We start from the raw sequence: 27,101 nt of genomic DNA, 5'->3' as shown, positions 1-27,101 counted from the left end.
TCTATTGCCAGTCTTCCTCTTTTTGCTTGAGGAAGGTTGTTGCTGAGCTAACATCTTTGCCAGTCGTCCTCTGTTTTGTATGTGGGATGCCACTGGTGCATGGCTTGATGAGTAGTATGTAGGTCTGCACCCAGGATCTGAACCGGCAAACCCTAGGCCACCAATGCAGAGCAGACGAACCTAACCACTACGCCACTGGGCTGGCCACCACTCTATGTCTTTTGATTGGAGAATTTAGTCCATTTACATGTAAAGTGATTATTGACAGGTATGTGCTTATTGTCTTTTTGTTAATTGTTTTCTTGCTGTTTTTGTAGTTCCCCTCTCTTTGTTTCTTCTCTTGGTCTCCTCTCTTGTGGTTGGATGACTTTCTTTAGTAGTATGCTTGTATTCCTTTCTCTTTATCTTTTGTGTATTTACTATAGGTTTTTGCTTTGTGGTTACCATAAGGCTTACATGTAACAACTTACATCTATAATAGTCTATTTTATGTTGATAACAAGTTAAGTTTAATCCCATTGTAAAGCTCAACATTATTATTTTCCTCCCCATATTTTGTTTTTGATGTCACATTTTACATCTTTTTTATCTTGTGTACCCCTTAACTAATTATTATAATCATAATTATCTTTACTTTTGTCTTTTAACCTTTATACTAGCTTTATAAGTGATTAATTCACTACCTTTATGATACATTTACCTTTACAGTGAAATTTATTCTTTCATATGTGTTCTTGTTACTAATTAATGCCCTTTCTTTTCAGGGCTTTCTTTTCTTTTCTTTTCATTCACTTTTTAGTGTCAGCACTAGTATTTCACATCATCTGTTTCTATGGCCACTGATTTAGGAAACTTGGATTCCTGCCTATCTTTGCCAGTTACTTACTAAGTATCAGTATTTATCTATAGAAGAGGGTTCCTTCAGCCCTTAACATTCCACAGTTTTGTAATTGGCCTTGAGTGTCCTATAATTGTTTTCTCACTACTGATTGCACATACCAAGTACTTCTCGAATTCAAACCTGCATAAGGTGGTCGGCATTTGTAATCTTTTGGTGATGTCTTGAAGGACTGATATCCCTTGCCACTTGCCAACATTCCCCTCAACTGGATACCAACTGGATTTCTCATAGGTCCTAGGACCCTGTGTCCTACTCTCACAGGTGTTGTTCCTTTTTCCTAGTTTCCTTCCCTCCACCCACCTTCCTTTTCCTTACCTGGATAACCCCTGCTCATCTTTCTGTATGCATTCTGTCATGGCCTCTCCTAGGCAGTCCTCCCTGGAGTGATTGGGTGTCCCTTTGCTGTGTTGCTAAAGCATCTTAACAGACCTCAGTGGTAAAATTCCCTCCACCCTGTGTGGTCCTTGCTTGTTTAGCCTATTCTCTTCTCTAGACTGAGTTCTTAGGATCAGGGACTGTGTTTTTCCTCACTGTTGTTGGAGACTCATGCATGGGCTAAAAACAGCCCAGATAGGTTTTCAATAAATATTTCTTGAATAACTAAATATTAAGGACCTCTTTCTCAAACTCCTTGGCATCTTCACTTGGATATATATCAGGAATCTCAGTATGTCCAATATTTAACTCTTGAGCTTCCCCTCAAACGTACTCAACCTGTGTAACGTTCCTTATCTCAGTTGATGACATCTTCATCCTTCTAGTTGCTCAGGCCTAAAGCCTTAGAGTCATTCTTGACTACTCTCTTTCACTTCTATCCAAGCCATTGAGAAATCTTGATCTTCTTGCTTATATGTCCACAAACTGACCACTTTTCACCTCTACTTCCTCCACCTGGTCCAAGCCACCAGCATCTCTCAGTTACGTCATTGCTATAGTGTCCTAACACATCTCCCCGTTCTGCCTTTGTCCCTAAATGCTCTATTCTCATCACAGCGAGCAGCCAGAGTGATCCTGTTAACATGAAGATTGGATAATAAGTTCCCTGCTCCACTGACAATCCTGCAATAGCCTCCCATTTCACTCCCAATAAAAGCCACAGTCCTTACAAAGATCCACAAGGTCCTACAGATGGGTCTTGCATTGGCTGTTAATTCTGCGAGGACAGCACTTCCTTCAGAGATCAGTCTGATTAATTCTCTCACCTTCTTGCAGTCACCCTATGTAAAATTGCACTCAGTAGGCCCTCAAATATTTGTTGAAGAAGTGGTTGGAGAATGCATTCCTTCTCTCAGTTACCTCTTCTAATGTTAGTTAGCATTTAGACCTGGTTGCTTTGGCTGTTGCTGGGAGATGTGGGTAGTTGTCCCTTTGCTGGGCACACTGCACTTCCTCTTGCGGTCCCTTCACCTGGATAGGACTGCTGACACATTGTCATCCACAGAGCTCAGTGTAGCTGTACATGCTAGATGGCTTAGGCGCCTGTTTAATGGTGCATTTTTTTTTTCAGTTTTTTTTTTTATTGAGTTATTGATAGGTTACAATCTTGTGAAATTTCAATTGTACATTAATGTTTGTCAGTCATGTTGTAGGTGCACCACTTCACCCTTTGTGCCCACCCCCCACCCACCTTTCCCCTGGTATCCACTAAACTGTTCTTGGTCCATAGTTTTAAATTCCTCATATGAGTGGAGTCATACACAGATTATCTTTCTCTTGCTGGCTTATTTCACTTAACATAATTCTTCTCAAGGTCCATCCATGTTATTGCAAATGGAATGATTTTGTTCTGTTTTGCAGCTGAGTAGTATTCCATTGTATATATGTACCACATCTTCTTTATCCATTCCTCTGTTGATGGGCACTTAGGTTGCTTCCACGTCTTGGCTATTGTAAACATAATGGTGCATTTTTTTTTTTTAAGATTTTTTATTTTTTTCCTTTTTCTCCCCAAAGCCCCTCGGTACATAGTTGTATATTCTTCATTGTGGGTCCTTCTAGTTGTGGCATGTGGGACGCTGCCCCAGCGTGGTTTGATGAGCAGTGCCATGTCCACGCCCAGGATTCGAACCAACGAAACATTGGGCCGCCTGCAGCGGAGCGCATGAACTTAACCACTCGGCCACGGGGCCAGCCCCTAATGGTGCATTTTTAAAGATAGAAAATCGACTGACGAGTAAGCTTAACATCTTGCTATCAAGTTCTTACTAGGGATGTCACCTATTTTGTTTAATTAAATGCTTGTTGATACGAACTGGATCTTTCCTTTAACTCAAGAAATGCTAGAAGAAGAGCTCTTTTAAGCCAAAATGATTATCTTTCCTATCTTAGGGGAAGGTAGATCCATCTAGAGAAAAGCTGTCTCTGCTTTGGAAAGCTTGCATTAGCCTGAATATAGACCTTTTGTAGCATGGATTGGAGTTGGGAAAGTGCTGAGCAGAGCTATAAAGTAGGCAAACATGGTAACTTTTTAGCTTCCTCTGAGTTTAGTGTGGCTTGTAGGGAATAGGGTATGTCCTTATTGAATTGGAGAGACACGGTGTGACAAAGACACTTTCCAAAGCTATGTGTAATTTTGTGTTGTCCCACTGGGATTATTTGTGTACTTCCTTTCATCAACACAGATGACGTATAATTATATGTATTATAAACTTTAGTTTCTGCTGTAAAACAGCAGTGTCAAGATCTGAGGTGCTGCTGTTTAAAACGTTTTCTTTTTTTAACAAAGTTGCATTTAACAAATGCAAGCACTCTGTAAACTGAAGCAGTTATGGTCTTTACTATTCTAGTACATTTATGATAGGATTGGTAATAAGAAGTAGTTCTGAGCAGGAATAGAACTCAGAACCCAGGGCAAAATACCCAGGGGACCCTGGGTAGCCTGTCCCATCTGTGTGACTCACAGGTTGGCATCTCTGCCAACAGGTGTGCTGGGATCAGTGGATGTTTATTGAAGCAGCTGTGGTGTGACTGCCCTTTGTCTCAGTAGAGGGTTTCTGAGGGTGCATTTATGTTTTTAAAGATTGGCACCTGAGCTAACATCTGTTGCCAATCTTCCTTTTTTTTTTTTCCTTATTCTCCCCGAAGCCCCCAGTACACAGTTGCATACTCTAGTTGTAGGTCCTTCTGGTTGTGCTATGTGGGACGCCACCTCAGCATGGCCTGATGAGCAGTGCCATGTCTGTGCCCGGGATCCAAACCCGTGAAACCCTGGGCAGCTGAAGCAGAGCGCACGAACTTAACCACTCGGCCGTGGGCTGGCCCCTGAGGGTACGTTTCTATTGTATGGCATATTGGTTATCTGAGGGAGCTTTCTCTGGAATTTCTCTATAAACTGAGCTTGATGAGGAGATTGGCTAAGACTCCTGCTGTTTCGGGTGAGGCGCCTCTTCTGTTGATTTTTCTATTGAAATAAAACACGCTATTTTGATTAGTCAATAGCTTCATTTTTCTCCACCCCCCCTTTGTAGAGGAAGCAAACATTTGAAAGCAGACAGAGGAGAATATGGAGTGACACATAGTATTTGAAGGGGAGAGGCGGTGAATACTCTTCTGGAAGGAGATGCAGGCGGAGCCCTCCTCTGCTTGTCTGACTGGAGGATGCGGAGTGGAGTGTGCACTGGATTGACCATTTGGCTTTTGGAGGACGTGATCAGGAGATGTCAAACTTGAGGTGGAAAAGCTTGTGTTTTGGACATGTCCTCTGAGAAGAGCTAAGTCCTGCCACGAGACTCCTTTGGCAGGTGTTGGTGGAGTTTAAGGTCTTTTTGGTGTGGAACAGAATGGAAGCTTCAGGATGTCTCTACTTCAAACAAAGATTGAAGTTAGAGCTCCCTGGTTTGTTGGAAAATGCTTTCTTGCTGTAAGTCCAAATGGCTCGATGGGGTGGAAATATCATGGCCTTCGGAGTCAGCCAGGCGGCTTGTGTTAACATCCCAGCTTGACCACTTTTAATCTGTTTCTTCTGAACTCCCTTCTACCTCTGTGAAAAGGAGATAATGTCTAGTAAGTAGAATTATTGTTAGGATTCAATGAGAAAATGTGTGCAAAAGTATATACATAGCCATGTTTCTGCGTGAGCAAACTCGTCTGCCGGCACCAAGGTTGGTGCCTTGGGGCAGGTGTGCTGTCACAGCAGCCACCTTGCTGTCCACTTCTAACCAGCACGGCTGCCCCGGCACGTGAGCCTGACGGGTGTCCAGGTGTGCTGGCATTGATAGCGATGAGGACCTGTTGGGACAGTTTGAGTCTTACTAATGTGATGTTATTTACTTCAGGCAGTAACCTTTCTTTTCTGATAAGGCCCATGACTGGCCAGATATTGGCCACTCTCTTCTATGACTGACCTTTCAGTTTTCTTCTTCTCTTGTTATCAGCTTGCTGTAGTCCTTAGCAATCCTTTTCTGTCGTTAAGTTGGATCTTTTCTTTAAAAGAGTTAAGTGGACTTGTTTTATAATGGGTAATTAGGGGAAAGGAAAGCAGTTTATTAACATTATTTTATTTTATTTTTTTTTAAAGATTTTATTTTTTCCTTTTTCTCCCCAAAGCCCCCCGGTACATAGTTGTGTATTCTTCGTTGTGGGTTCTTCTAGTTGTGGCATGTGGGACGCCGCCTCAGCGTGGTCTGATGAGCAGTGCCATGTCCGCGCCCAGGATTCGAACCAAGGAAACACTGGGCCGCCCGCAGCGGAGCGCGCGAACTTAACCACTCGGCCACGGGGCCAGCCCCAACATTATTTTTTTTTTTTAAACCCTTTTAATTAAAAATAGAATGCCTAAAGGGAAAACAGGATTGAAACAAAAAGACAGCCCACTAATTGGGAATAAATATTTACAAGTTATTTATCTGACAAAGGGTTAATCTCCATAATATATAAAGAACTCACACAGCTCAACAACAAAAAATCAAACAACCTGATCAAAAAATGGGCAGAGGACATGAACAGGCATTTCTCCAAAGAAGATATACGGATGGCCAATAGACACATGAAAAGATGCTCATCATCACTAATCATCAGGGAAATGCAAATCAAAACTACACTAAGATATCACCTTACACCTGTCAGAATGGTAAAAATATCCAAAACCAAGAGTGACAAATGTTGGAGAGGCTGTGGAGAAAAAGGAACCCTCATACACTGTTGGTGGGAATGCAAACTGGTGCAGCCACTATGGAAAACAGTATGGAGATTTCTCAAAAAGTTAAAAGTAGAAATACCTTATGACCCAGCCATCCCACTACTGGGTATATATCCTAAGAACCTGAAATCAGCAATTCCAAAAGTCCCATGCACCCCTATGTTCATCGCAGCATTATTCACAATAGCCAAGACGTGGAACCAACCTAAGTGCCCAGCAACTGATGATTGGATAAAGAAGATATGGTATATATATACAATGGAGTACTACTCAGCCATAAAAAAGGACAAAGTCGTCCCATTCACAACAACATGGATGGACCTTGAGGCTATTATGTTGAGTGAAATAAGCCAGGCAGAGAAAGACGAACTCTGTATGACTCCACTCATAGGTGGTAGTTAACATGTAGACAAAGAGAACTGATCAGTGGTTACCAGGGGAAAGGCAGGGTGGGGGGAGGGCACAAAGGGTGAAGTGGTGTACCTACAACATGACTAACAATAATGTACAACTGTAATTTCACAAGGTTGTTAACTATCATAATCTTAATAAAAAAATAGAATGCCTAGGAAAGTGTGTAAATTATAAATGTATGGTTCAGTGAATTATCATAGAGTGAACACACCTGTGTAAGTTCCCCCAAAGTCAAGAAATAGATTATGACCAGCACCCCAGAAAGCCCCTCCCATCATTACCCCCTCCTGGCAATGATTTCTTGATGACCTAGTAGAGACAAGGCAGCATTTTATAGCTGTAGGGTTACCAAGACTTGTATGACTGTAGGAAGGTAGTCTCGTGTAGGAGATACATAAATATGAAAATAAAGTCGCCATGTGCCTAGCAAAATCCTCCTGCTCCTTTAATCTAGCTCACAAATTGTCTCCTGAAGCTTTCACCCTTGTCTGTCCCTGAAGGAAAAGGTCTGTGTCTTCATTCATTTGTTCATTCAGTAAATATTTATTGATTTCTTACAAAGTGCCAGGCAGCACTCTTTTAGATGCTGGGAATACAGCAGTGCATTAGATAAACTCTTGACCTCGTGGAGCTTACATGTCTAGGTCTGGCCCATCTGTCCTAACCCAGTGCCTAACATAGTACCTGACCGCGTGGTAGGTGTTTAAGAGATGTCTGCCAAACCGAACTAAATATATTCCCTTTTCCGTTCTGTGGCATTCATCCTCTTGCATTGTGGTCAGCTATCATACCTCTGACTTATACAGGTTATCTTTGTATTCTAAGCCTCTTGCCTAGAGAGGGCTTCTGTCTGATTATTGAAGGTGTGATAAGTGCCAAGTAAGTGTTGCAGTCAGTGAGTGCTGTCAGAGGTCAAGAGGAGTTGGAGAGTGTTAATGGCTATGATAAAGCTTTTCCTGCTGAAATCGCCAATAATCACCTAATCCCTAAATCCCCTCAAAGTTGTTGGTTCCTTATCTTACTTTTCTGTAAGTTTGACAATGACCCTTTCCTCTGGGCAACTTTCTTGATTTTTCTCGCTCTTGGCTGGCTTTCTTTCTACCTCTCACTATTCTTTCTCAGTCCTCTCTGTGGGTGTTTCTCTGCCTGGGAATATTCATGTGTCAGAATCCCCTCCTTGGTTCACCTTTTTTTCTCTCTCCATATTTTTTTTTCTTTTGAGGAAGATTAGCCCTGAGCTAACATCTGCTGCCAATCCTCCTCTTTTTGCTGAGGAAGACTGGCCCTGAGCTAACATCCGTGCCTATCTTCTTCTACTTTATATGTGGGACGCCTACCACAGCATGGCTTGACAAGCGGTGCCATTTTTGCACCCAGGATCCAAACTGGTAAACCCTGGGCCGCCGAAGCAGAACGTGCAAACTTAACCACTGTGCCACCACGCTGGCCCCTCCCTCTCCATATTCTGTTTCCTCCATTTGTTGATGACTCCCAGGTTATTTCCTGCCGTAGGTCCTTTCCTGGCTTCCTTTCCCGCTTATTCAGCTGTCTCCTGGGCATTGCCATTTGATGTTCTTTTTTTTTTTAAAAAAAAATACGGAACACTTCACAAATTTGCGTGTCATCCTTGCACAGGGGCCGTGCTAATCTTCTCTGTATCATTCCAATTTTAGTATATGTGCTGCCGAAACAAGCACACCGTTTGATGTTCTTGAACTGAGTTTGTTCAGAACTAGATCCCTAATACCTAACCTCCCCTCCTCCCAACCACACACTTGCTGTGCTCCCTGTATTTTCTCTCCACACAAATGCACAGGACACAAACCTTGTGTCATCTCTGCTGCTCTCCAGCCAGTGCTCCCCCATCCTCCTGCATCCATCCAGGCTTCCAGGGTCCTGTCAGTTCTACTTTCTGAATTTCTCTTGAAGTTAGCCTCCCGCCCCCGTCCATCATTTCCTGCCTAGATAACTCTCCGGTGGCTGACTTCCCAGCCACCAATCTGGAACTCCTTCAAAACATTCTCCACATTGCTGCTGGAGTGATCTTTAAAAAAATGCAGCTCTGATCATGCCTGTCACTCCCCTAAAAATTCTTTAGTGGCTCTTTGCCTTCAGTCTTGCTGTCAGCACTGCCTCCCACCTAAGCCTTACAGCTCAGTCTCTCTAGCTTTACTTCCTGTCATTCCCATACGCCATGGCTGTCCTTTCCCATCCTAACTGTCAACTTCTTCCAGTTCTCAGATCTCAGAGAGCTCCCCTTCACACCTCTGGATGTGTTGCTGCTTCCGCTTGAAATAGCGTCCCCTCCCCTTTGGTCTGGTCACTTCAAAGCCCTAGGGAGTGTTCTCTGTCAGTCCACTACAGTCTGCAGTGAGGTTCCCATCCTATGTTTTCTTGCTCCAGCACCCTGTGCTGCTGTTTACTTAATTGTCTTCCCAGTAGACTGACCGTTTTAAGAGCAATGTCTTTCATCTCTATCCACTATACCTAGAATATCATAGGCGCTCAAAAATAACATTGAGTGAATGTAAGGAGGTATTTTTCTCTTTTTTTAAAGATTTTTTTTTTCCTTTTTCTCCCCAAAGCCCCCTGGTACATAGTTGCATATTCTTCGTTGTGGGTCCTTCTAGTTGTGACCTGTGCGACGCTGCCTCAGCAGGGTCTGATGAGCAGTGCCATGTCCACGCCCAGGATTCGAACCAATGAAACACTGGGCCACCTGCAGCGGAACTCATGAACTTAACCACTCGGCCAGGGGCCAGCCCCAGGAGGTTTTTTTGTTTTTTTTTTTTTGCCATGGGTGTGGGATTGAGTTACGTAGCGGTTCATATGGTCATTTTTCTTTTTCATTCTAATATCAGAATTTGAGATCTGAAGAGTTAATCTCATTTATATAGTCCTTGGTTGATGATGCGACTGATTTTCATGGTAGTTGCTCCCTACAGAGCTGAATGTTAGGCTGGTGTCGGTAACAAGTGTACTTGCAGGAGGTGCATTTGTTTATGTTGGATGTACTTTACCCTCCGCCCTGCCTGCCACATGACACGGGCGTGTGAGTGTGTAGGAGTGTAGGGGGTGAGAGAAATGGGCATGGGGTGTAGGGATGGCAGATGGACTGTTGACTGATGATTGGAGCTTGGGACTTCGACCTCATGAGTTTAAAAGCTAGTAGTTTATGTCAGGAGTTATTGTATATAAGCATGGAAAAGGCAACTTTACACGAACTCTGTATTTATAGCAGAAACCTTTGCTTTTCTATTGAGCTCTTCGGCAGACATTTCATTTTCAGATCTCAGCTGAGGTTTTTTTAAGGGATGGCAGAGATTTTTAATTTATTAGAAAGAAAGACTTTTATCACCTTTTACCACATTTGTTTTCTTAATCAAAAGTAACACATGCTCTTCTAGAACATGGGCGTACTGTTGGAGCACCATCAGTTGTCTATTCCACTGCCTTATTTTATTTTCCTCATATCACTTACTATGATCTGAAATTATTTGTATGTGTGTTTATTATCTATTTCCTTTCAAAATGCTTTTACTAATAATAGCTAATATTTTCTGAGCACTGGATACATGCTGTTCTAAGTGTTTTATATGCATTAGCTCCTTTAGTCCTAAGAGCCCAGTGAGGGAAGTTCCTGTAATTATCCCCGATTTCCAGATAAGGAGATTTCAGGACAGAGAAGTTAAGTAACTATCCACAGTGCCATCAGCACTAAGTGCTGGGGCTGGAATTTAAGCCCAAGTCGCCTCCCTCCAGAGTCCAAAAACCCACTCTGCTCTCCTGAGTGTCAGTGTGACCTTGACAGGACAGGTGAGCCCACTTCCGGCAGCACCTGGAAGCAGCAGCCAGCAGGAGGCTGGCCCTCAGGTGTGTGGAAGGAACACGAAATATACCAGTGGAAGGTAAAAGTAAAATCCCCCTTCAGCAGCCTTCCTCAGTACAATTTGGTTGTTTTCCTTAGAAAGCTTTTTCTTTTCAGTTATGATCATATACTTAGGCACAGATACAGTCCTTTTTACGCTCATGTTACCCGTCTCGGGAAATATTTTTTTTTTCTCCACAACTTCTTGGGGACCGTGTCCCTCAAGATGTGACATTATCTTAGCTGTGCAACAGTTAACAGGATCTGAGGTGGTTTTACGTTAGCTGAATGTGCATTTCCTTGAGGTTTGGGACAAATTTTTGCCTCATCAGCAATATCCTGAGGAGAGGGTGCTCCTGCAATGGCGGCTGCCATCTGTTTTCAGGTAATTTTTACTAGAAGATGCTGTGCCTGTAAAGAAAGTCAATGTTGTAGAATTCTAAGGATATACCTTATTTGGAGTTTTGAACATCTTGGTTACTGAGTGTGGTCTTTTTCTAGTTCCTATAATTGTGCTGATGAGAGAAAAAGGACTCTTTAAAAAATTTTTTTATAGTAACATTAGGGAGGTGGTTCGGTCTTATCTTTCCTTTTCTTCCCCTCCAGTGGGAGCAGAGGGTTTTCCTGCAGGGCAAAGGTTCTTAGATTAGCCTGGGGTCCATGGATGGGCTTCAGAAGGGCCATCAATCTCTTGAAACTGTATGTAGAATTTTGTTACGTGTGGACATTTTGCTGAGGAGAACATTCCATCCCAGATCAAGCATGAGGACAGCAAAGAGCCCTTTTTGGTGTGGATATTAATACAGTCTCAGTCTCAGGCTACAAGAATCCTGGAAGCTGACTCCATTTTGAAGATGGAGAGGCTGGCCCAGTGGCGCAGTGGTTAAGTTCGCGTGTTCTGCTTTGGCAGCCCTGGGTTCGTCAGTTTGGATCCTGGGTGCAGACATAGCACCACTTGGCAAGCCATACTGTGGCAGGCGTCCCACATATAAAGCAGAGGAAGATGGGTAGGGATGTTAGCTCAGGGCCAGTCTTCCTCAGCAAAAAGGAGGAGGATTGGCAGCAGATGTTAGCTCAGGGCTAATCTTCCTCAAAAAAAAAAAAAAAAGTTAGAAATATTTTTTCCCCGTCTGAGAAAATGAGGTGAGTGTGAGTAAAACTCCAGAGAGGGCAGTTTGGACTCTTCCTCATTAGGGCACAGAGGTTCTGACTAGTTGGGCAGACGTGTAGGCTCAGCCTATATGCACGGGGCACCTGTTCAGATTAAATAATCACATTTTGGTGTGACAGCAGTGTCTTACCTGCTTTGTCCCCTTCTGAGCCTTATATCTTGCAGACTAGAAATAGCTCACACCCTCATATTTAACTGGCCATTTTTGTTTACAAATGCTGCTGCTTGTGTGCATGGACATGATTACAATTTAGCCTATTTATTATTACTTTGGTAAAAGTTAAAAAAGTGTGTGGTATAAAAAGACAGGACTGCTGCAGCTCTCCCTCTTCCTGGTGCAGCAATCTTGGGCAAAGTTACTTGCTGTGCCTCATTTTCCTCATCTGTAAAATGGGTACCAAAATAGTGCCCACCTCTCAAAGGTTGTAAGGCTTACGTGAAATAATACAGAGAAGGCAATTGAAATGTTGCCTGGTACATGGTAAGCAGCCAATATACAGATGGCCAACAGGCACATGAAAAGATGTTCAATGTCACTAATTATTAGGGAAATGCAAATCAAAACTGCAATGAGATATTACCTCATGCCTGTCAGAATGGCTGTAATTAATAAGACAAGAAATAGTAAGTGTTGGAGAGGATGTGGAGAAAAGGGCACCGTCATACTCTGCTGGTAGGAATGCAAACTGGTGCAGCCACTAGGGAAAACAGCATGGAGATTCCTCAAAAAATAAAACATAGAAATACCATATGATCCAGCTATCCCACTATGGGGTATTTATCCAAAGAACATGAAATCAACAATACAAAAAGATCTATGCAACCCTATGTCCATTGCAGCGTTGTTCACAATAGCCAAGATGTGGAAGCAAACAAAGTGCCCATCAAAGGACAAATGGATAAAGAAGATGTGGTATATATATACAATGGAATGCTACTCAGCCATAAAAAAAGACAGAATCGTCCCATTTGCAACAACATGGATGGACTTTGAGGGTATGATGTTAAGTGAAATAAGTCAGACAGAGAAAGACAAACACTGTATAATTTAACTCATGTGGGAGATAAACAAACACATGGACAAAGAGAACAGAATAGTGGTTACCAGAGGGGAATAGGGTGGGGGGGGGTGAGCAAATGGGGTAAGGGGGCACATATTTATGGTGATGGATAAAAACTAGACTATTGGTGGCGAGCACGATGTAGTCTATACAAAAATTGGTATATAATAATGTGCACCTGAAATTACACAATGTTATAAACCAGTATGACCTCAATGAAATCAGAAGAAGTTAGCCCTTAGGAAGATGATGACTACAATAAGGACAGCTACCTCTGCTGCGAGGCCTATGACCCAGCGTCAATAATCCTTCCTCCTTCACCCCATCCCATTTCCCAGAGACGGCCACTTTCAACTCTTGGTTATTTCTCTTCTTATTTATCTCTTAAAAAAATCACACTTATACTGCCATTTCCTGATTTTCCCCCTCCCAATATTAGGCATTCTTTATTGACTTCCTACTGTAGATGATTAGCTTTTAATTGACACCCCTTTCCCACACATCTTCTCTTTCTTCTAATATAATTCTATCAAGTTTTGGTTAGAGTGACCTTTAGTGTTTACATTATTATGGTCGTAGAAACATTGTTGACACCTGAGTTGCACGACAACGTATGAGAGTGCTGGGTGTTATCTAACATTTTAACTGCTAATCTGAGTTGGAAAAAATGAATGGGGTATTGTTGTTTTGGCTTTAATTATGAGTGAAGTTAAAAGTGGTGGTGTGGTTGATGTCAGTTTAGCTTTATTTTGTGACCTGCTCATTCTTCTCCTCCAACGTTCAGTTTTACCTCACTGGTTTGTACAACCATTCTGGAATCTTATAAAGAATTGGTAGACCTAAACTTCTAGAAGAAATATTGGGTTTTTAGATAGACTGAGAGTTTGGAGTAGAAATGGATGGTGCTCTGTAGGTCTGTGTCAGCTTTTGATACTAGCTGCCCTTTGTGTCCTTATCCTTAGGCTGATGTCATCTATGGATAGAAAGCCTTTGGTATGTCACAGGAAAGCACAAAGATGGGACTGCTTAGTTGCACGTGGAACAAAATGAGCCCAATGTGGGAAAAGGCAATTAATATGATTGTGAAAAGTGAACAAGAATGATAGCAGGGAAGAGCAGAGATTTCTTAAAAGTGCGTTCAATAGAAGGACTGGGCAGATTCTCATAGTTGGAATGTCAGTATTGATTTCCTTTTGCTTTGTACGGTTTACCCAGAGTCGGGTGAGGGGCAGAGGATAAGGAACAAGGGGGACTTGTGATTTTGTGCATCTTGAGTGTTTACCAATGAGCCAGGTGGAGGAGGTCAGGTGGTGTACTGCATCTGCTCTGAGAACGCCAACTGGAGGCAAGACATCGTCTTTGTGTAGTACATGGCAAAATTGCGGGTTCTGGATTTGGGATGGGATGGGGGAAACGCAGAAGCAAAGCAGAATTTCTCTCTGGGGCTGCAGTTAATGAAGTAGTCCTGAAGTGACCCCGGTCTGGGACTTTCTGGCCTGTGAGATTTAGAGGGCAAGGGGGCAGGGCAGGGTGGTAGGAGTGGGAAGGAGCAGAAGTAAGATGAAGAAGCCCATGCTTGGGTACCAGTTATAGTTCTATAGAAGATGATAAGATCCAGCATAGATGGAGAAACACGAGGTTAATTTCTGCTCCTTTTCCCATCTTTGGCTCTAAACTTTTGGTGTTGGGAGGTAGCCACCAGTGTTGGAAAGTGATTGTGGTGAGGGAATCTGGAATATCTGTAAAAACTGGAAAAGCTCGTTTTAGACAGGAAAACATGTCTCTTGGAATGAGTAGCAGAGGGTTTTCTTGTCCAATATCATTTTTCTTCCCTTTCTGTTCTTGGTATGGTGCCTAACTCCACATTTTTCACCTAGGCTTTCCCAGGTTTTGCTGAGGAGCTACTCCTTGAAAGTCATAAGCCTCTGTACTAGGTCATCTGTGTAAAGTAGGCATAATTAATAACACGCATTACTCAGAAAGATTGACTCTATTGACAGGTGAGGGCTTTGACCAGGATGACCCAGAAATGATGTGGAATAGGGAAAAGAACCTGAGATCGTTATGTGCCCCAGAAAGTTCTCTTCCTTAGGTACAAATTGAGGGGAACTGGATTCGATAGCCCTTAAAGTTCCTTCCAGGTCACATAGTCTGAGTCTTCGCAAAGGCAAACACAAGATTCTGTTCCCTCTGTTACCTGTGTCTCAGACTTTGGAGCTGACCCTGCGCACCTGGGTATCTCTGAGATCATGTCATCCCCCTCGCCCCCAGGGGGGAGCAGGAGAGTGTGTAAAAGGTGACATTGTGATGATGGCCTTTCTCTATGGGTTATCCTTTTGTCTCCTGGCTTCACCCACAAGCACACAGATTCTCATGCTCTTTCCTTTGTCTTAGTTTCTTTTTGAACGTTTTCATTTTGTGCCCCTGTTCTTTTTCTGGGATCTGGGTGTGGTTCTCAGGAGTGAGCCCAGAGCCCCGGCTGGATCCCTGGTACAGCCTAGCCTAGTTGGGACTTTGTGAAAAGTCCTCATACAGAGGGATGAGAATCAAGGTCAAGCTGGTAAAGCGGTTGCTGTTGCTTTGAATCAAATGTCTCTCAAATATCAAGGAAAGGCTGTTGTTCCCAAGGCTGTCCCCCTCCCAGTACCCTGGCTCTGGTTTCTTTTCTTCCAGTTGCCCCTTTCATTTTGGGTTACGGTCACGTGACCATCAGGGTCCCAGTCCTGTCTCTGTGAGCTCCATCTTCCAGCAGAGTGTGGCAGCATCACGTGGATCATGGAGAACAGACTAAAACTGTGGACCACTGTCAGGCTTCCGGGCTGGCACGAGGAGGCACAAGAAAGAGCAGAACCGCCTGACGATGTCTCTCCTGGATCCAATCAGAGATGGGGAAAATAGGAAAATTCAGGTGCTAGGGAGCAACTCAGTGTAGAGCAGACCAGCTCAGTGACTTTAATGCCCACCCCTATTTGCAAAGTAAAAAGAGAAAGATATTCTCCTATTGCATTTCCAACCCTTAACTTGTCAGGTATAATTATGAGAATTTTTGTTCTTCATGAAAAATAAACAAAACATGCCAAATATTTATATTTTTGAAAGCAGGCCAAGTATTATTTCTACCTACTAAATCCAGTGGGTTCTCTGCCCCACCTCCCTGCCCCCTGCCAGGTGTTGGCAGAAAGAGTCTTCATCCAAAAAGATATTTCAGTCATCAGAGAGAAGTTCTTTTGCTTAACCTCTCTGTCCTCCCCACCCCCGAATGTCATTCCTGAATCTGTATGTATTTCTTAGAGTGTTTCTTTTCTTCTCCATTCCCTCCTCCCCTTGGTGCTTATTACCTGTGGAAATAATAGAAAGTATTTATTTTGGGCCCCTCCTATTACCAGGTTTAGATACCAGTGATTTCCTGGAACTTTTTCGTTTCCTTCTCCACGCCTTTATTGTGTCTCCCTTCTTGAGTGTTTCACAACTGGGGACCACTGAGTTATCTACTTGGGAGCTCTTGACTCACATAGCATAAGGCTCTGGAGAAATAGTCAGGGCTTTTGGAATGTCCATTTATGGGAGCGGTTGTATTTAGTTACTTGAATGTAAAGATCTCATCTTTCAGAGTTTCTCCCTGAGCAGTTTTAGATGCTGGGGTGCTGAACTTTCACTAGCCTTCTCAGCTGGAGCTGTGCAGTCAGAATTCCACACTCTTCTGGGAAGCGTGAAAGTTAAGGCCACATTCGTTACCACCCTTTGTTTTGGGGTTCTGGCTGTGAGGCAGGACATCCATGGAGAGCTCCTGAGGGAGAGATAAGAAGCAGGAAAATAGCGGGTTCAGGAATGTCTTCCCCCCCCAGGCACCGTGAAGCATGGTGGCAAGCTTGAGAATGCCTGCAGCATCCTACACAGAAGACAGGGCTTCACCGCTGATACCACCCCTGCTGCAGGGAGAGAGGGAGAGCAAATGGCATCTGGGCCTACGATATCAGTTCACCTCATTCAGGTGATTCCCACCCATCCCACGGAAACGAAGCTTGGTTTCTCTGGTTTCCCTCCAGGACCTCATCACTCAAATGATGCCGAGAACTGACAGATAGTCTAAGGCCCCGTTGCCAGGGTGGCCAGTGCAGCAGTGTGTGTACCAGTCTACCAGCGGACCAGTGTAATGTGTCGCCGGGTGCCAGTGGCCTTTCCAGTGAACTGTATCTTGCCCCCAGGCCCCAACGCTCTCTCTTAGACTGTACATTGCTAACTCAGCCTTCTTGTTTTTAGAAAATATATCTTTTGAATCTCTTCAGATTTGAAAAAAAATCTGTACTTTCCTATGTTTCTGTCCTGGTTTTTGTTCAGCTCTTCACTCAGAAGCAGCTGCCTCCCCTCCCCGCTTAGCTCTTCTCCATATCTTTTCTAGTCTGTAAAAAATAGCTTACTTTCCCTACCCCAGTCCTCACTCTTTCTCTTATACTCCTGTCTTTCCTACACTTAGTGAACCCTACTTTAGAAGAACATAATTGAGAAGATTTTAACTGGGTTTGGAAAGTTAAATAAGGTCCCTTCTGAAGGTGTAATTAATAATTTGCTAGGTATTTTGTATGCAGGGACACTGAAAAGAGAAGGGACAGAATCTATAATAAGGTATGTCCCTGGGGAACATGACGATGGCCTCTTTTTCGCCTTGAACAGTAAGTAGTGCAGTGTTTGCCAGCTTGTGCTTTTTCCTCCCTGTTTTGAACTGTCCTACCTTGGAGGGATGGACACTTGTAAATGAAAAGGATGTTGTTTATCTCTGACAGGACATAGGTTGTAATTCGCAGGGTCCAGGAGTCTCTCTTCTGGACTTCTTTCCAGAAGTAGTAGGTCTGAGTATATGAAGGTTAGTTGCAATGAGTCAAGCTTTCTGAATTCCTTCTGTAAATGCCTATTCCTAGTCCCTGTCTGAATCTCCATTTATTTTGCAGCAAAGATGTCCCCAAATTAGGCGCTTATATATATAGCAACAGATCCTACCTACTTCCTTGCATCTTGTTTCAGAACAGCTCACAGTTTAACACATTTCAGCAGGCACAGAATCCAGCGTGGTAGGAAGTACAACTGCTTTTACGTGTATATTCGGTCACTTCCCAGTTTTTGCATTTTCTATCACAAGCTGCTTCTGTCCTGTCTAGCTGGGACCCACATAACCTGTGTCAGCTGAATTGTGCATCCCAGGGTTTCCGTTGATGTCTGGACGCATGCAGGACAGTAGAATGTGTACTGTTTGAACCTTGCTTTGGGTGATGCTGAAGGTCTCAGTGTCTGAGCTGCGGTGTGTGGAAGCAGGGGCCGCCTGTGATGTTGAAAATGGAGGTTCCAGGACAGCAGGTGGGTGCAGAGGTGGGGCGAAAGAGCTTGCGCAGCATCACAGAGCAGCCTGGGTGGGGGAGCGTTGATACTGTCTCCCGGTTCTGGCCAGCATGGAACACTGGGAAGAGTCGCAGAGTAGAGGAGTTGAAAAACTCTGAATCTGCTCAGCCTCTGGGTATGCCCTGGTGCAAGCTGACTAACCTCCACGATTTTCAGTCGTCTCTGTAAAGAGGAAGGTGTCTGTGGCTCCTAGGTGTTGAGAGAATAAAATGTGAAAATAGGTATGAAAATAATTTTAAACCATAAAGAACTAACCATGAGATGGTATGTGTCTTCTTTTGTAGAGGGTATTATGTATTATGTGTTCTAGATAATATGTTATGTGTTATATACAATATATACCCATCCCCATTTATACTAGATGCTAAAACTACGTCTCAGAAATGTGTCTTTCCCAAACTCACCCAGCTAGTAAATGCCATAGTCTGTGCTTGACTCTGCTCTTTTTTGAAACCTGATTTCTCCTAAGTTGATTGAGGTCCATCAAAACAAGAGACAACTTAGGGCACCTAGGTACCATCTGATACATTAATTTATTCAGCAGAGGTTAAGCGCCTGTTGTATGCATTTTAGGTGCTATGTGAGTTTTGTTTGTTTGTTCTTTTTAGGTTTTTCCCCCCTAAGTAACTTATAATGAGGTTTAAAGGCACGAGGGTTTAAAAACAAAAAATATTCCTCTTTTTAACCACTCCAGCCTTAGTTCTTAGTCTTAATTTCATAGTTGTCATTCCTTTGTCTATTTATCCTGCAGCTGAGCAGAGGGGTGTCTCTTAGGAAGAGAGACTTGGAATGACTTCAGTGAGTGAACTAGGAGCTGGGACCATGGTGCTGTTGGCTCGCTGTGTCTAGTCAGCCAGGTGCTGATTTAACTGTTAACTTTCCTAACTCTTCGGCTTTGGCCTGGCTAGTGGGAGCTGGAGACCTTTAATAGATAAATTAATTGGAAAACACTTCCAGCATCAAAAGTCACTCCTTTGGCAGCTGTAGATGTCAACTGGGACCAGTATTTAGAGCCTGAGAATGAAGGATAGGCGTTAAATGCAGCCCTCCTAGGCTCCGGGGCTTTCTTTTTAACGTTTGGCAACGGGTTCACACAGATGAGACCCGGAAGGCAGTTGTACACGTGCTGTGGCTCATTCTCTGCAGAGGGAACGGTTTTGGGGGCCCAGGAAAGCATGTGGACTCTCAGAGCACACAACAGTTACTCGAGTTCCCTCAACACCTGCTTTCTCAGTGATCCTGAGGTCAACCACAGTCACGTGAAGAAGGCGGTGGTGTTCATCCTTCCTTCTTTTAATATGTCATAAATGTAAGGTTCAGAAATGAAAGTGTCTTCCCCAGGCACACACAGCAGATGGCAGAGCCAGAACTTGAACGCTGTACTCTCTGAATCCTGGTTTCTGCTATGCGGATGAGGCTCTATCAAAGTGGTAGGCGAGCTATGGTCCTAAGTACCACCTGTGTCATTGATTTATTCAGCAAACATGGAGTGCCCGTTGTGTTCCTAGCACCTGGCATAGAAAGATGAGTGAGGCAGCAGAAGCCATAACTAATATAGGCAATGACAGTGCAGTTGTGCAAGTGGCATGATAAGGAGTGCAGGGTATGGTGGGAACACCCAGAGGGAGATGTAATTGTAGGGGCGGGAAGGTGGAGAAGGCAGATGACAGGAGGTGATGACTGAGCGGGAGTAGGCAGGACGAGCAGGAGTTAGCCAGATTGGAAAGGGGGGCAGGGCCATGCGCAGGGCGGCATTCCAGACAGAACCGAAGGGCTGGGAACAGGAGTGTGTGCTCACACCCGGGACATAGCAGGAGTGAGAGGCAGGAGCAGCAGTTGAAGGCCAGCTTGACAACCCTCTGTGCCAAGCCGAGGTGTTTGAATGACGTCCCATTGCCACTGTACACCACCTGTCCTTCACCTGCTGCTCGGCTGTTATCTGACTGTCATTCTGCTCCCCCACCTCCTGTTGTCTTACTTTCTCCTTTTTACCCCTCCCAGCTTTTGCCTTAGGCTGTCAGTGTTGGCCTCACGTGTTAAATGGTTAGATGCTCTCACCAGGCCTGCTGTGTCCTCCAGGAGAGATTTCCCTAGATCGGTGTCTCCTGGAGGGATCAAGAGAGTGGCCCAGAAGGAGTTTTGAGGATCTTGGCCTCTAGAATTAGCACTCTGAGAAACTGAGGGAGGTGAGCATGGTAGGAGGACTGGAGAAAGGTTTGTTCTTCTGGGCTGTTACAAAAAGTCTCGAGTTAGGGTATATCAGGTGTGTGCATGAGGTGGGTGTGGGAGGCACCACTTGCATTTACTGAGTGTTCCAGCCACTGTGCAAGGTGCACATAAGGATAAAAAGATGCCCATTTACTAATATCCTGACGTGGGAGGTCCTGGTCCTCTGTTTCATGGGAAGGAGTGGAGGCTCAGAGAGGTTAAGTAACCTGCCCAAGATTGCTCAGCCAACAAGGGATGGAACCAAGGATTCGCATGTGGGGCTATCCAATGCTTCCTACATGCCCTGTGCCTTCTGCATCTGTCCATGGGTCTGTTAGTATTGCCCTGGGTGTCATGCAAAGAGTGGTTCCCAGTTTGTTCGCTTGGCAGCCTTGCTTACATTAGCTTGGTTTTGCTGACAGATGAATAAGCAAGCAGCCAGCTGGTCTGATAGGCCTGGGAACGTGTCCCTAGAGAGAGTGGCCAAGTCCAGGAAGGTTATGCCAGGCCGTGCAGCAGAAGCTTCTGGGCATGTTAGCAGAATCTGCCGAGCCAGCAGTGCCCAGTTCTTCATTTCTCATTCTGTGAGTTTACAGGTGGTCCCAGTGCCGGCTCCCTGCCTGGTGCTCATCTCTCAGCCCAGGAGAGGCCCAACTGCAGGAGGGAGAGTTTCCCAGGTCGGGGACTCTTCTTGAGAGAAGAGATGAATTGCTCATGAGGCAAGATGATTAGGAGTAGCCAGGCGTTCCAGCTGTGTTCCAGACAGCAGAAATAACTGCCGGCACGGGTGCTGGTTTATGTGTACTCATCCTTGTGAGGCCTTCATGGACTCTTAGCGAAGTGGGTGTTGAAAGTGCTGGGAAAACCACGGATCAAGTTCTCTAGATCGACATCTGCTGGATAAATCCTCTGCTGGGATTGCTTTTTATTCCTACAACCCGTTTCATGACTGTATGCTTGGAGGAGCGCACAAGATAAGACGCTTCACTAAATTGCGATGTTTACGACACAGGACATGGGGGACTGTAATTAAAACTATAGAAAAAGGTCATGTTCCCCACAGGTGCTTTGAACTTCCCGGGACAAGTGTTCCGAGTAGGTGCCGTCCTCCCATCTTCCCCTGCTGAGGAGGCTGCTGACAGCTCGAGAGTGGAGGTTGACGCCCATTGCTACCCATGAATTTTCTGGATGTCTGGAGGAGCCCCTCCAGTTCAGAGCCACCATCTTCCTTCTTTATGGAGGCTCTTGGCCTCCATCCTTGGCTGCTGTCTGAATTGGTCAATCTCAAGCGCCCTCTGCCTGGTCTCTTATTTACTTTCCTTATTACACGTGTCCCAGCTCTCAGTCAAGTGTCGTCTGCCTTCTGGGCATGGACCTCTGAACCTTCCCCTGCATTTCAGATAGAAATAGGACCCAGTTAGCAGGTTCAACTGGATTGAAAGTGAAAGTCCTTCCCACACTCAAACCCCAAGGAGACTTCCTTTCCTCTTTTGAACGCTGTGCCCTCCCTGCCCTCTTTCCCTTGCCCGGGACAACAGGCCTCTCATTCCCCTGCAGCACCCTCCCCTTTGCCCCCAGTCTCCTTGTGGGTGGCCAGGTCGCACTCTTCTTTGGGTTGCTGTGTGGGGCCAGGGCCATGAGTGTTCATCCCTCACAGCTTTCAGTAGGCTCCCATCACCGTTGTATTTGCTGTGGTGCAGACCCGTCCTCTCCCACAGGAGCCCCGGATTCCTCAGCACCCGCCCAGGCCTTAACTCCTTTCGCACTGGTTGAACCGCAGGGCAGATTTGAGCTGTTTGCCCTCTGTCCCACTGTCTGTTTTCAGGCTGTGTTGACCACCTGTCTTGCAGGATGAACTTTTTAGTTGTTCTTTTTTCCCCACCTTTGCGCCCTCCTTCCTTGGCGTTGTCTCTAAGGCTATACACCACCACAGTTGAGCTGCCTGTTTCTCTAAGTCTTTCCACTGTTGACGAAAGAGGAGGGGACTATGACTGAAGGACTCTGGGTCACCTCCCTGCAATTATGCAGGATGTTAATACAGAGTAAATTCTTAATCTTATATCTTTTCACTCTCTTATTTGTTAGTATCCTTGGGATTGTGATGATAAACTCCAAGAGAGCAGGGACTAAGTGTGCATGATTTGCCTTCAATGCCTAATACTTTACTAGGTGTAAGTAGGTGCTTGAATCTGCTTTTTGTTTAAAAAAAAATAAGAAAAAGAAAAGAAAACTTGTCAGCTATAATTTGTGTCTTAGCAGCAGTAAAATGAATTAGCTATGGTTTGTTGACTGAATACCACATGCCTATGAGATAGGTGTCCCCTACCTGGCCATCTTATGGATGAAGAAACTGAGGCTAAAGGAAGCTAACCACTTTGCTCAAGGCCACCCAGCCACAGCTGGGTTCAACCACAGATCTGTGTAACTCAAGCCTATTTTCCCTTCACCCTGCTATCCTGCCTCTAGGGAAATACACACCAATTTTGTGATGCCACTTTTATAATTTCAATAAATTATGTTATCATTTTTAGTAAACTGATTGATAACTATTGAGTGGCCCTTGGGAAATAGAAGGAGTTCTGATAGAGGCCCTCACCATTTTTTACTCTTTAATGATTCCCACTTGAAGGTCCTTGCTTGTTAAAAAGAAAATCCCAAGTCCTCTTAGCTCCTTGGTAGAAATCCTTGATTTCTGAATACTTGACTGAAAACGTAAAAGTCACCTGGTTTGCATTCTCATCGCTTTCTTTGTTCATATACCTTCTGTCTTCCCTTCCTTTTGCGTAGTCTCAGATGATAAAACTCGCGGAAACAAAGCCCTTCCCCTGTGCTCTGAGGTGTGTCTTCCTACTGCGCCACAAACCCTCACTGAAGAGTGAAGCTGTCCTTGCTAAGGCAGCAGGGCCAGGATGCTGCTGCATCCACGTGAGAAAACCCCCTTAGGGCTGTCCTCTGGCCACGTCACCACTGCTCAATCTCGGTGTACCAGGCCGTGCTGGATTCACGTGATTGGCAGTACGAGGTCCTTGGGAGTAACAACCCCACCCACCTGGCATCTTGGGGTTCATAGTGTTTCACATAGCCCCTTTTAAGTACCAGCACTTGGGGAAACTTAATTTTAGAGAGAAATGATTGAAAAGTATTCCACGCACCCCTTTGTTTCCCTAAGGAGCAGTTAGTGAATGGAACTGCCGCAGCCTGAGGCTTACAGCAGCTTGTCTTACTACTTTAATAGGATAGTCAGGTGGCTGCTGGCTCCTGGCAGCAACTCTCCCTCCACTGGCCTCAGAGCCAGCCAGGTGGGGTCCAGTTTCAGCTCACAGGTCCAGTGTCATTGCTGAGTGACCTTGACAAGACACTTAAACCCTTAAATGAGAATAAAATAGTGCCGCACAGAGGTGCTCAACAATTGTTAGTTACCTTCCGTTTCACTTGAAATCTGGAGGAGAAGCTTGTTAGATTTGTTTGTAAAAATTGAGAGTAAATGACCTGTAATTGAGGATCTCCTTGTAGAAAAAACAAAGCTTTAGTTAAGTCAGGGACCTTGGTAGGCATTTGGCTGCTTGAAGATAATTTTTACTGTCTGGTTCTTAACTGCCCTCAGGCAGATCTGGAACATAAGAAACGTGTAATTATGTGTGAGCCCATGGGCCCTGGGAAATGAAACCTAGAACCATTGGGATGTCCGTTCGACGGCTCTGTCTTCTTCTGTGCCAGGCACCCAGGCATGCTAGACATCTGCTTTATAGGTTGACCATCAGAGCGATTTATGCACCTGAGGGCTTGTCTCTTGAGGACACACAGAAAATTAGTGGAGCAGAGAGGTTTGGAGTAGAGAAGTCCACAGGGAGGCAGGCAGGTTGTACTGGAGACCAAGCTGCTTTGCCCATTTTCTGTGAGTGGCATGAAGAAAAAAGCTTCAGAAGAAACCTAGGTCTCTATCCTTAAGCACCAGCGTTTACTCGGTTGGACTGGTGTTCTTTTTTACTTAAATTTTAGAATTGCTGCAGTACTGTTTTCTCTATTTAATAGATCTTTGGTATTTCATCAGCGGTATGGGTTAAACTGGCATTAGAAGCCATGCTGAGAACCTGATCCCCACTCATTTGTATGGCAACATGTGTTCCCACTTTTATGCAGCCGGGGAACTTTTGGGTGGCAATGTGTTTGTAAGTTGGGGACTACTTGTAGGGTATTTTGTAAAGAAGGAGACATCCTTTTTAGGCCAGGGCCTTCCGCAGGCTAAAGGGGAGTCATATTGGAACCAGATGCTAAAAAAGCATGCTCAAAATTAGTTTTGAGCTGAGTGTAATTGAACCTGAAAAACCTCAAATAGGGTGTTCTAGAAATGCAGAATGTTAGTAGTGGAGTCATAGAGATCATCTGGTGCTTCGTAATTGCTGGTTTGCAAGCTCTTTTGGTCTGTGATGAAGATAAAGATCTCTGAAATGTACTTAGAAAGCATATGTGGTATGTATCAATTATGTATTTGTTAAATGTGCAGTCACACCTTACACGTGTCATAAAAAGTCATGTTTATTCTTTAATAGTTCTTGCCTTATTTTTCCAACAACCAGGTAAGTGACCCCACACAATCAGGGTCCTGGATCTGCCCCCTGTTTTTGTGCATTCTTGGCTTTTGTAGTGGTCAGACTCAGTCTGCCAAATAAGAATAGGAAACCACAGAATTTTTTCCGTCTCCACCCAAGCACTACCTGTCCTAATGATAATGGATTTTAGCCTCACCAGAGGACACAGCTTTTCCTCTTAGCAGTCATTTTTAAGGACTATAAATAGAATGATTTTTTTTTTTAAGAAAAAAATAACGTTCCAGAAACAAATGTTTTATTATTTTTATGGGTATTAGCATCTTGTGTATGGGGTTCTGGGTTGGACCTCTTTTCTGCTTGAGCCTTACCATTTGGTATATAAAAAATAATTAGAGGGGCTGGCCCAGTGGCATAGTGGTTAAGTTCGTGCACTCCACTTCAGCAACCCAAGGTTCATGGGTTTGGATCCCAGGTGTGGACCTAGCACTGCTGATCAAGCCACACTGTGGTGGCACCCCACATTAAAAATAGAGGAAGATTGGCACAGATGTTAGCTCAGCAACAGTCTTCGTCAAGCAAAAAGAGGAAGATTGGCAACAGATGTTAGCTCAGGGCCAATCTTCCTCACCAAAAAAGTAAAAAAATAAATGGAGTAGTATAAAGAAGGAAAAAATGACTTACACTTCCTTCACCCAAACCTAACCATTGTTAAAACTGCTATGTTTCTCTTTGAACTTTAATATGTATGCATCCATGGAACTTATTTTTGGTTTTGGACAAAATTGAGAAAAAAATATAGTTTTGTATCTTAATTTTTTAAACTTAATGTACCCTGAGCATGTCCCCTTATTATCAAATACCCTTTGCCAACATGGCTTGGTAGCTGTTTTATATTTTATATGCATTGTACCAAGACTTACTTAACAACTCCCACTTCCCTCGTTGTTGACTGTGTGGGTTGTCATCATCTTTTTTGCAGTGATGAACATCTTCGTAAAATTTTTGCTTCTCTTTATTTCCGTAGGATAAATTCCCAGAAGTCAAATTATTGGTTAAAAGGATGAACACTTTTCATACTCTTGCCAAATGGGTGGGCAAAATCCTTGGTGCTTGCTGTGGGCAGCGCTGTGAGTAGTTTTCTGGGAGAGCTGGGACCCAGACCCAGTGTGTTGCTGGGGTGGCAGTGCAGTCAGGCTCCCCCAGCAGGCACGGCAAGTACAGCACTGAAAGCCACAGTAGAAAAGGCTAGAAAAACTGTTGTTGTTCCTAACCGTTTTTGCTCTTGCTTTTTTTGGGTGGAAAGGTCAACTGGTGTTTTTTCTCATTCAGCCCTGTTGATATCTTCCTTAGGTTTTTCTGACTCTCCATTCCGTTTCACTAGGCTGCTCTTTAAACGAAGCGTCTGCCTTGAGAAGACAGGAAAGGTGCTCTGAAATAAACACACCCCTGCTCACAGCCAAGGACCCCATGAGAATGCTTGGAAAAGGGAGGGGGATGGTGAACATGGTAACTAATTACAGAGCGCTCACTTAACCAGCCTTGACTCCCATCAGGAGTGACAGACCCCATGTCAAGATTCTTGATTCTCTGAAGGGGTGAGACCAAGCCTAATGCTTTCCAGCTGCTTAGCAGAAACATCTCATTCTATCTAGTTCTCCTTCACTACCTTGGGGGTTGGTGTATAGCTAGAAACTGAGCAAGGGCTGCGGAAATCTGAGCCCTTGGCTGGTGTGGGGAGTAGCGGGAGGAGGAAAAGGAGGAACAGGGAGCAAAGGTACTTTCAAAAGAGCAATCTTTGAAGGCTTCCTGGAAGAGGAAGTTAACTCTGGGAGGTTGGAGTCTATGCCGTGCTTTTAGCCTGTATCAGGAAGTAAGCTGTGAAGAGCTTGGCTTGAAGTCAATAACTAGTAAAACAAGCTATTGATTTTTTTAAAAAAGTATTTCTTAATGAGGGAATTGATTTCTATAAGTGAGAAAAGCGTTCTATAACAAGGTCTCCCCGCCCCCATCATGGTTCCGGGTGCTGAACCTGAACCTGGAGGAAGGACATCTTGGTTTTAGAGACTCTACCTGAGAAATGTGACTTAGGCTCAGTATGCTTTTATTGAGTTCGTAGACTGGGATAGGTGTGCGAAGATTACTGAGATAAGATCCTTGCCCTTGATTTATGTGGTTTAGTGGTGGAGAGGAGAGTAGTAATAACATAGATAACTTTTTTATTGTGGTAGAATATACATAACATAAAATTTACCACTTGAACCATTTTTAAGTGTGTGTGGCATTAAGTACACTCAGACATTGTTGCACAGCTTTCATCTCCATTCATCTCCAGAATGTTTTCCATTTTCTCCAACTTAAGCTCTGTACTCATTGAACAATAACACCCCCGCCTACCCCAAC

The 27,101-nt window shown here is 44.2% G+C and overlaps 1 protein-coding gene and 1 non-coding gene across 5 annotated transcripts in view; one reads left to right on the top strand and one right to left on the bottom strand.

Annotated features, from left to right (window-relative positions):
• UCK2 (uridine-cytidine kinase 2) overlaps positions 1–27,101 on the top strand; it is a 77,777-nt gene that overhangs the window by 12,684 nt on the left and 37,992 nt on the right. Inside the window, exon 1 of one of the 4 annotated variants that reach the window (XM_070608166.1) lies at positions 17,580–17,901. The exons of 2 other annotated variants lie outside the window; for them this stretch is intronic. In XM_070608166.1, the coding sequence (XP_070464267.1) occupies positions 17,872–17,901 (30 nt within the window). In that variant the 5' untranslated portion in view covers positions 17,580–17,871. Of the gene's footprint in view, positions 1–17,579; positions 17,902–27,101 lie in introns of those variants that run through there. One more of the 4 variants, XM_070608165.1, reaches the window with a different exon arrangement.
• On the bottom strand, positions 8,043–8,149 carry LOC139081673 (U6 spliceosomal RNA). Its single transcript, XR_011536867.1, has one exon. It is a non-coding gene; the product is annotated as a U6 spliceosomal RNA (small nuclear RNA).

Source organism: Equus przewalskii, unplaced genomic scaffold, assembly GCF_037783145.1.
Source record: "Equus przewalskii isolate Varuska unplaced genomic scaffold, EquPr2 ChrUn-3, whole genome shotgun sequence".
Taxonomy (NCBI): domain Eukaryota; kingdom Metazoa; phylum Chordata; class Mammalia; order Perissodactyla; family Equidae; genus Equus; species Equus przewalskii.
This window is presented reverse-complemented; position numbering and strand designations above follow the sequence as displayed.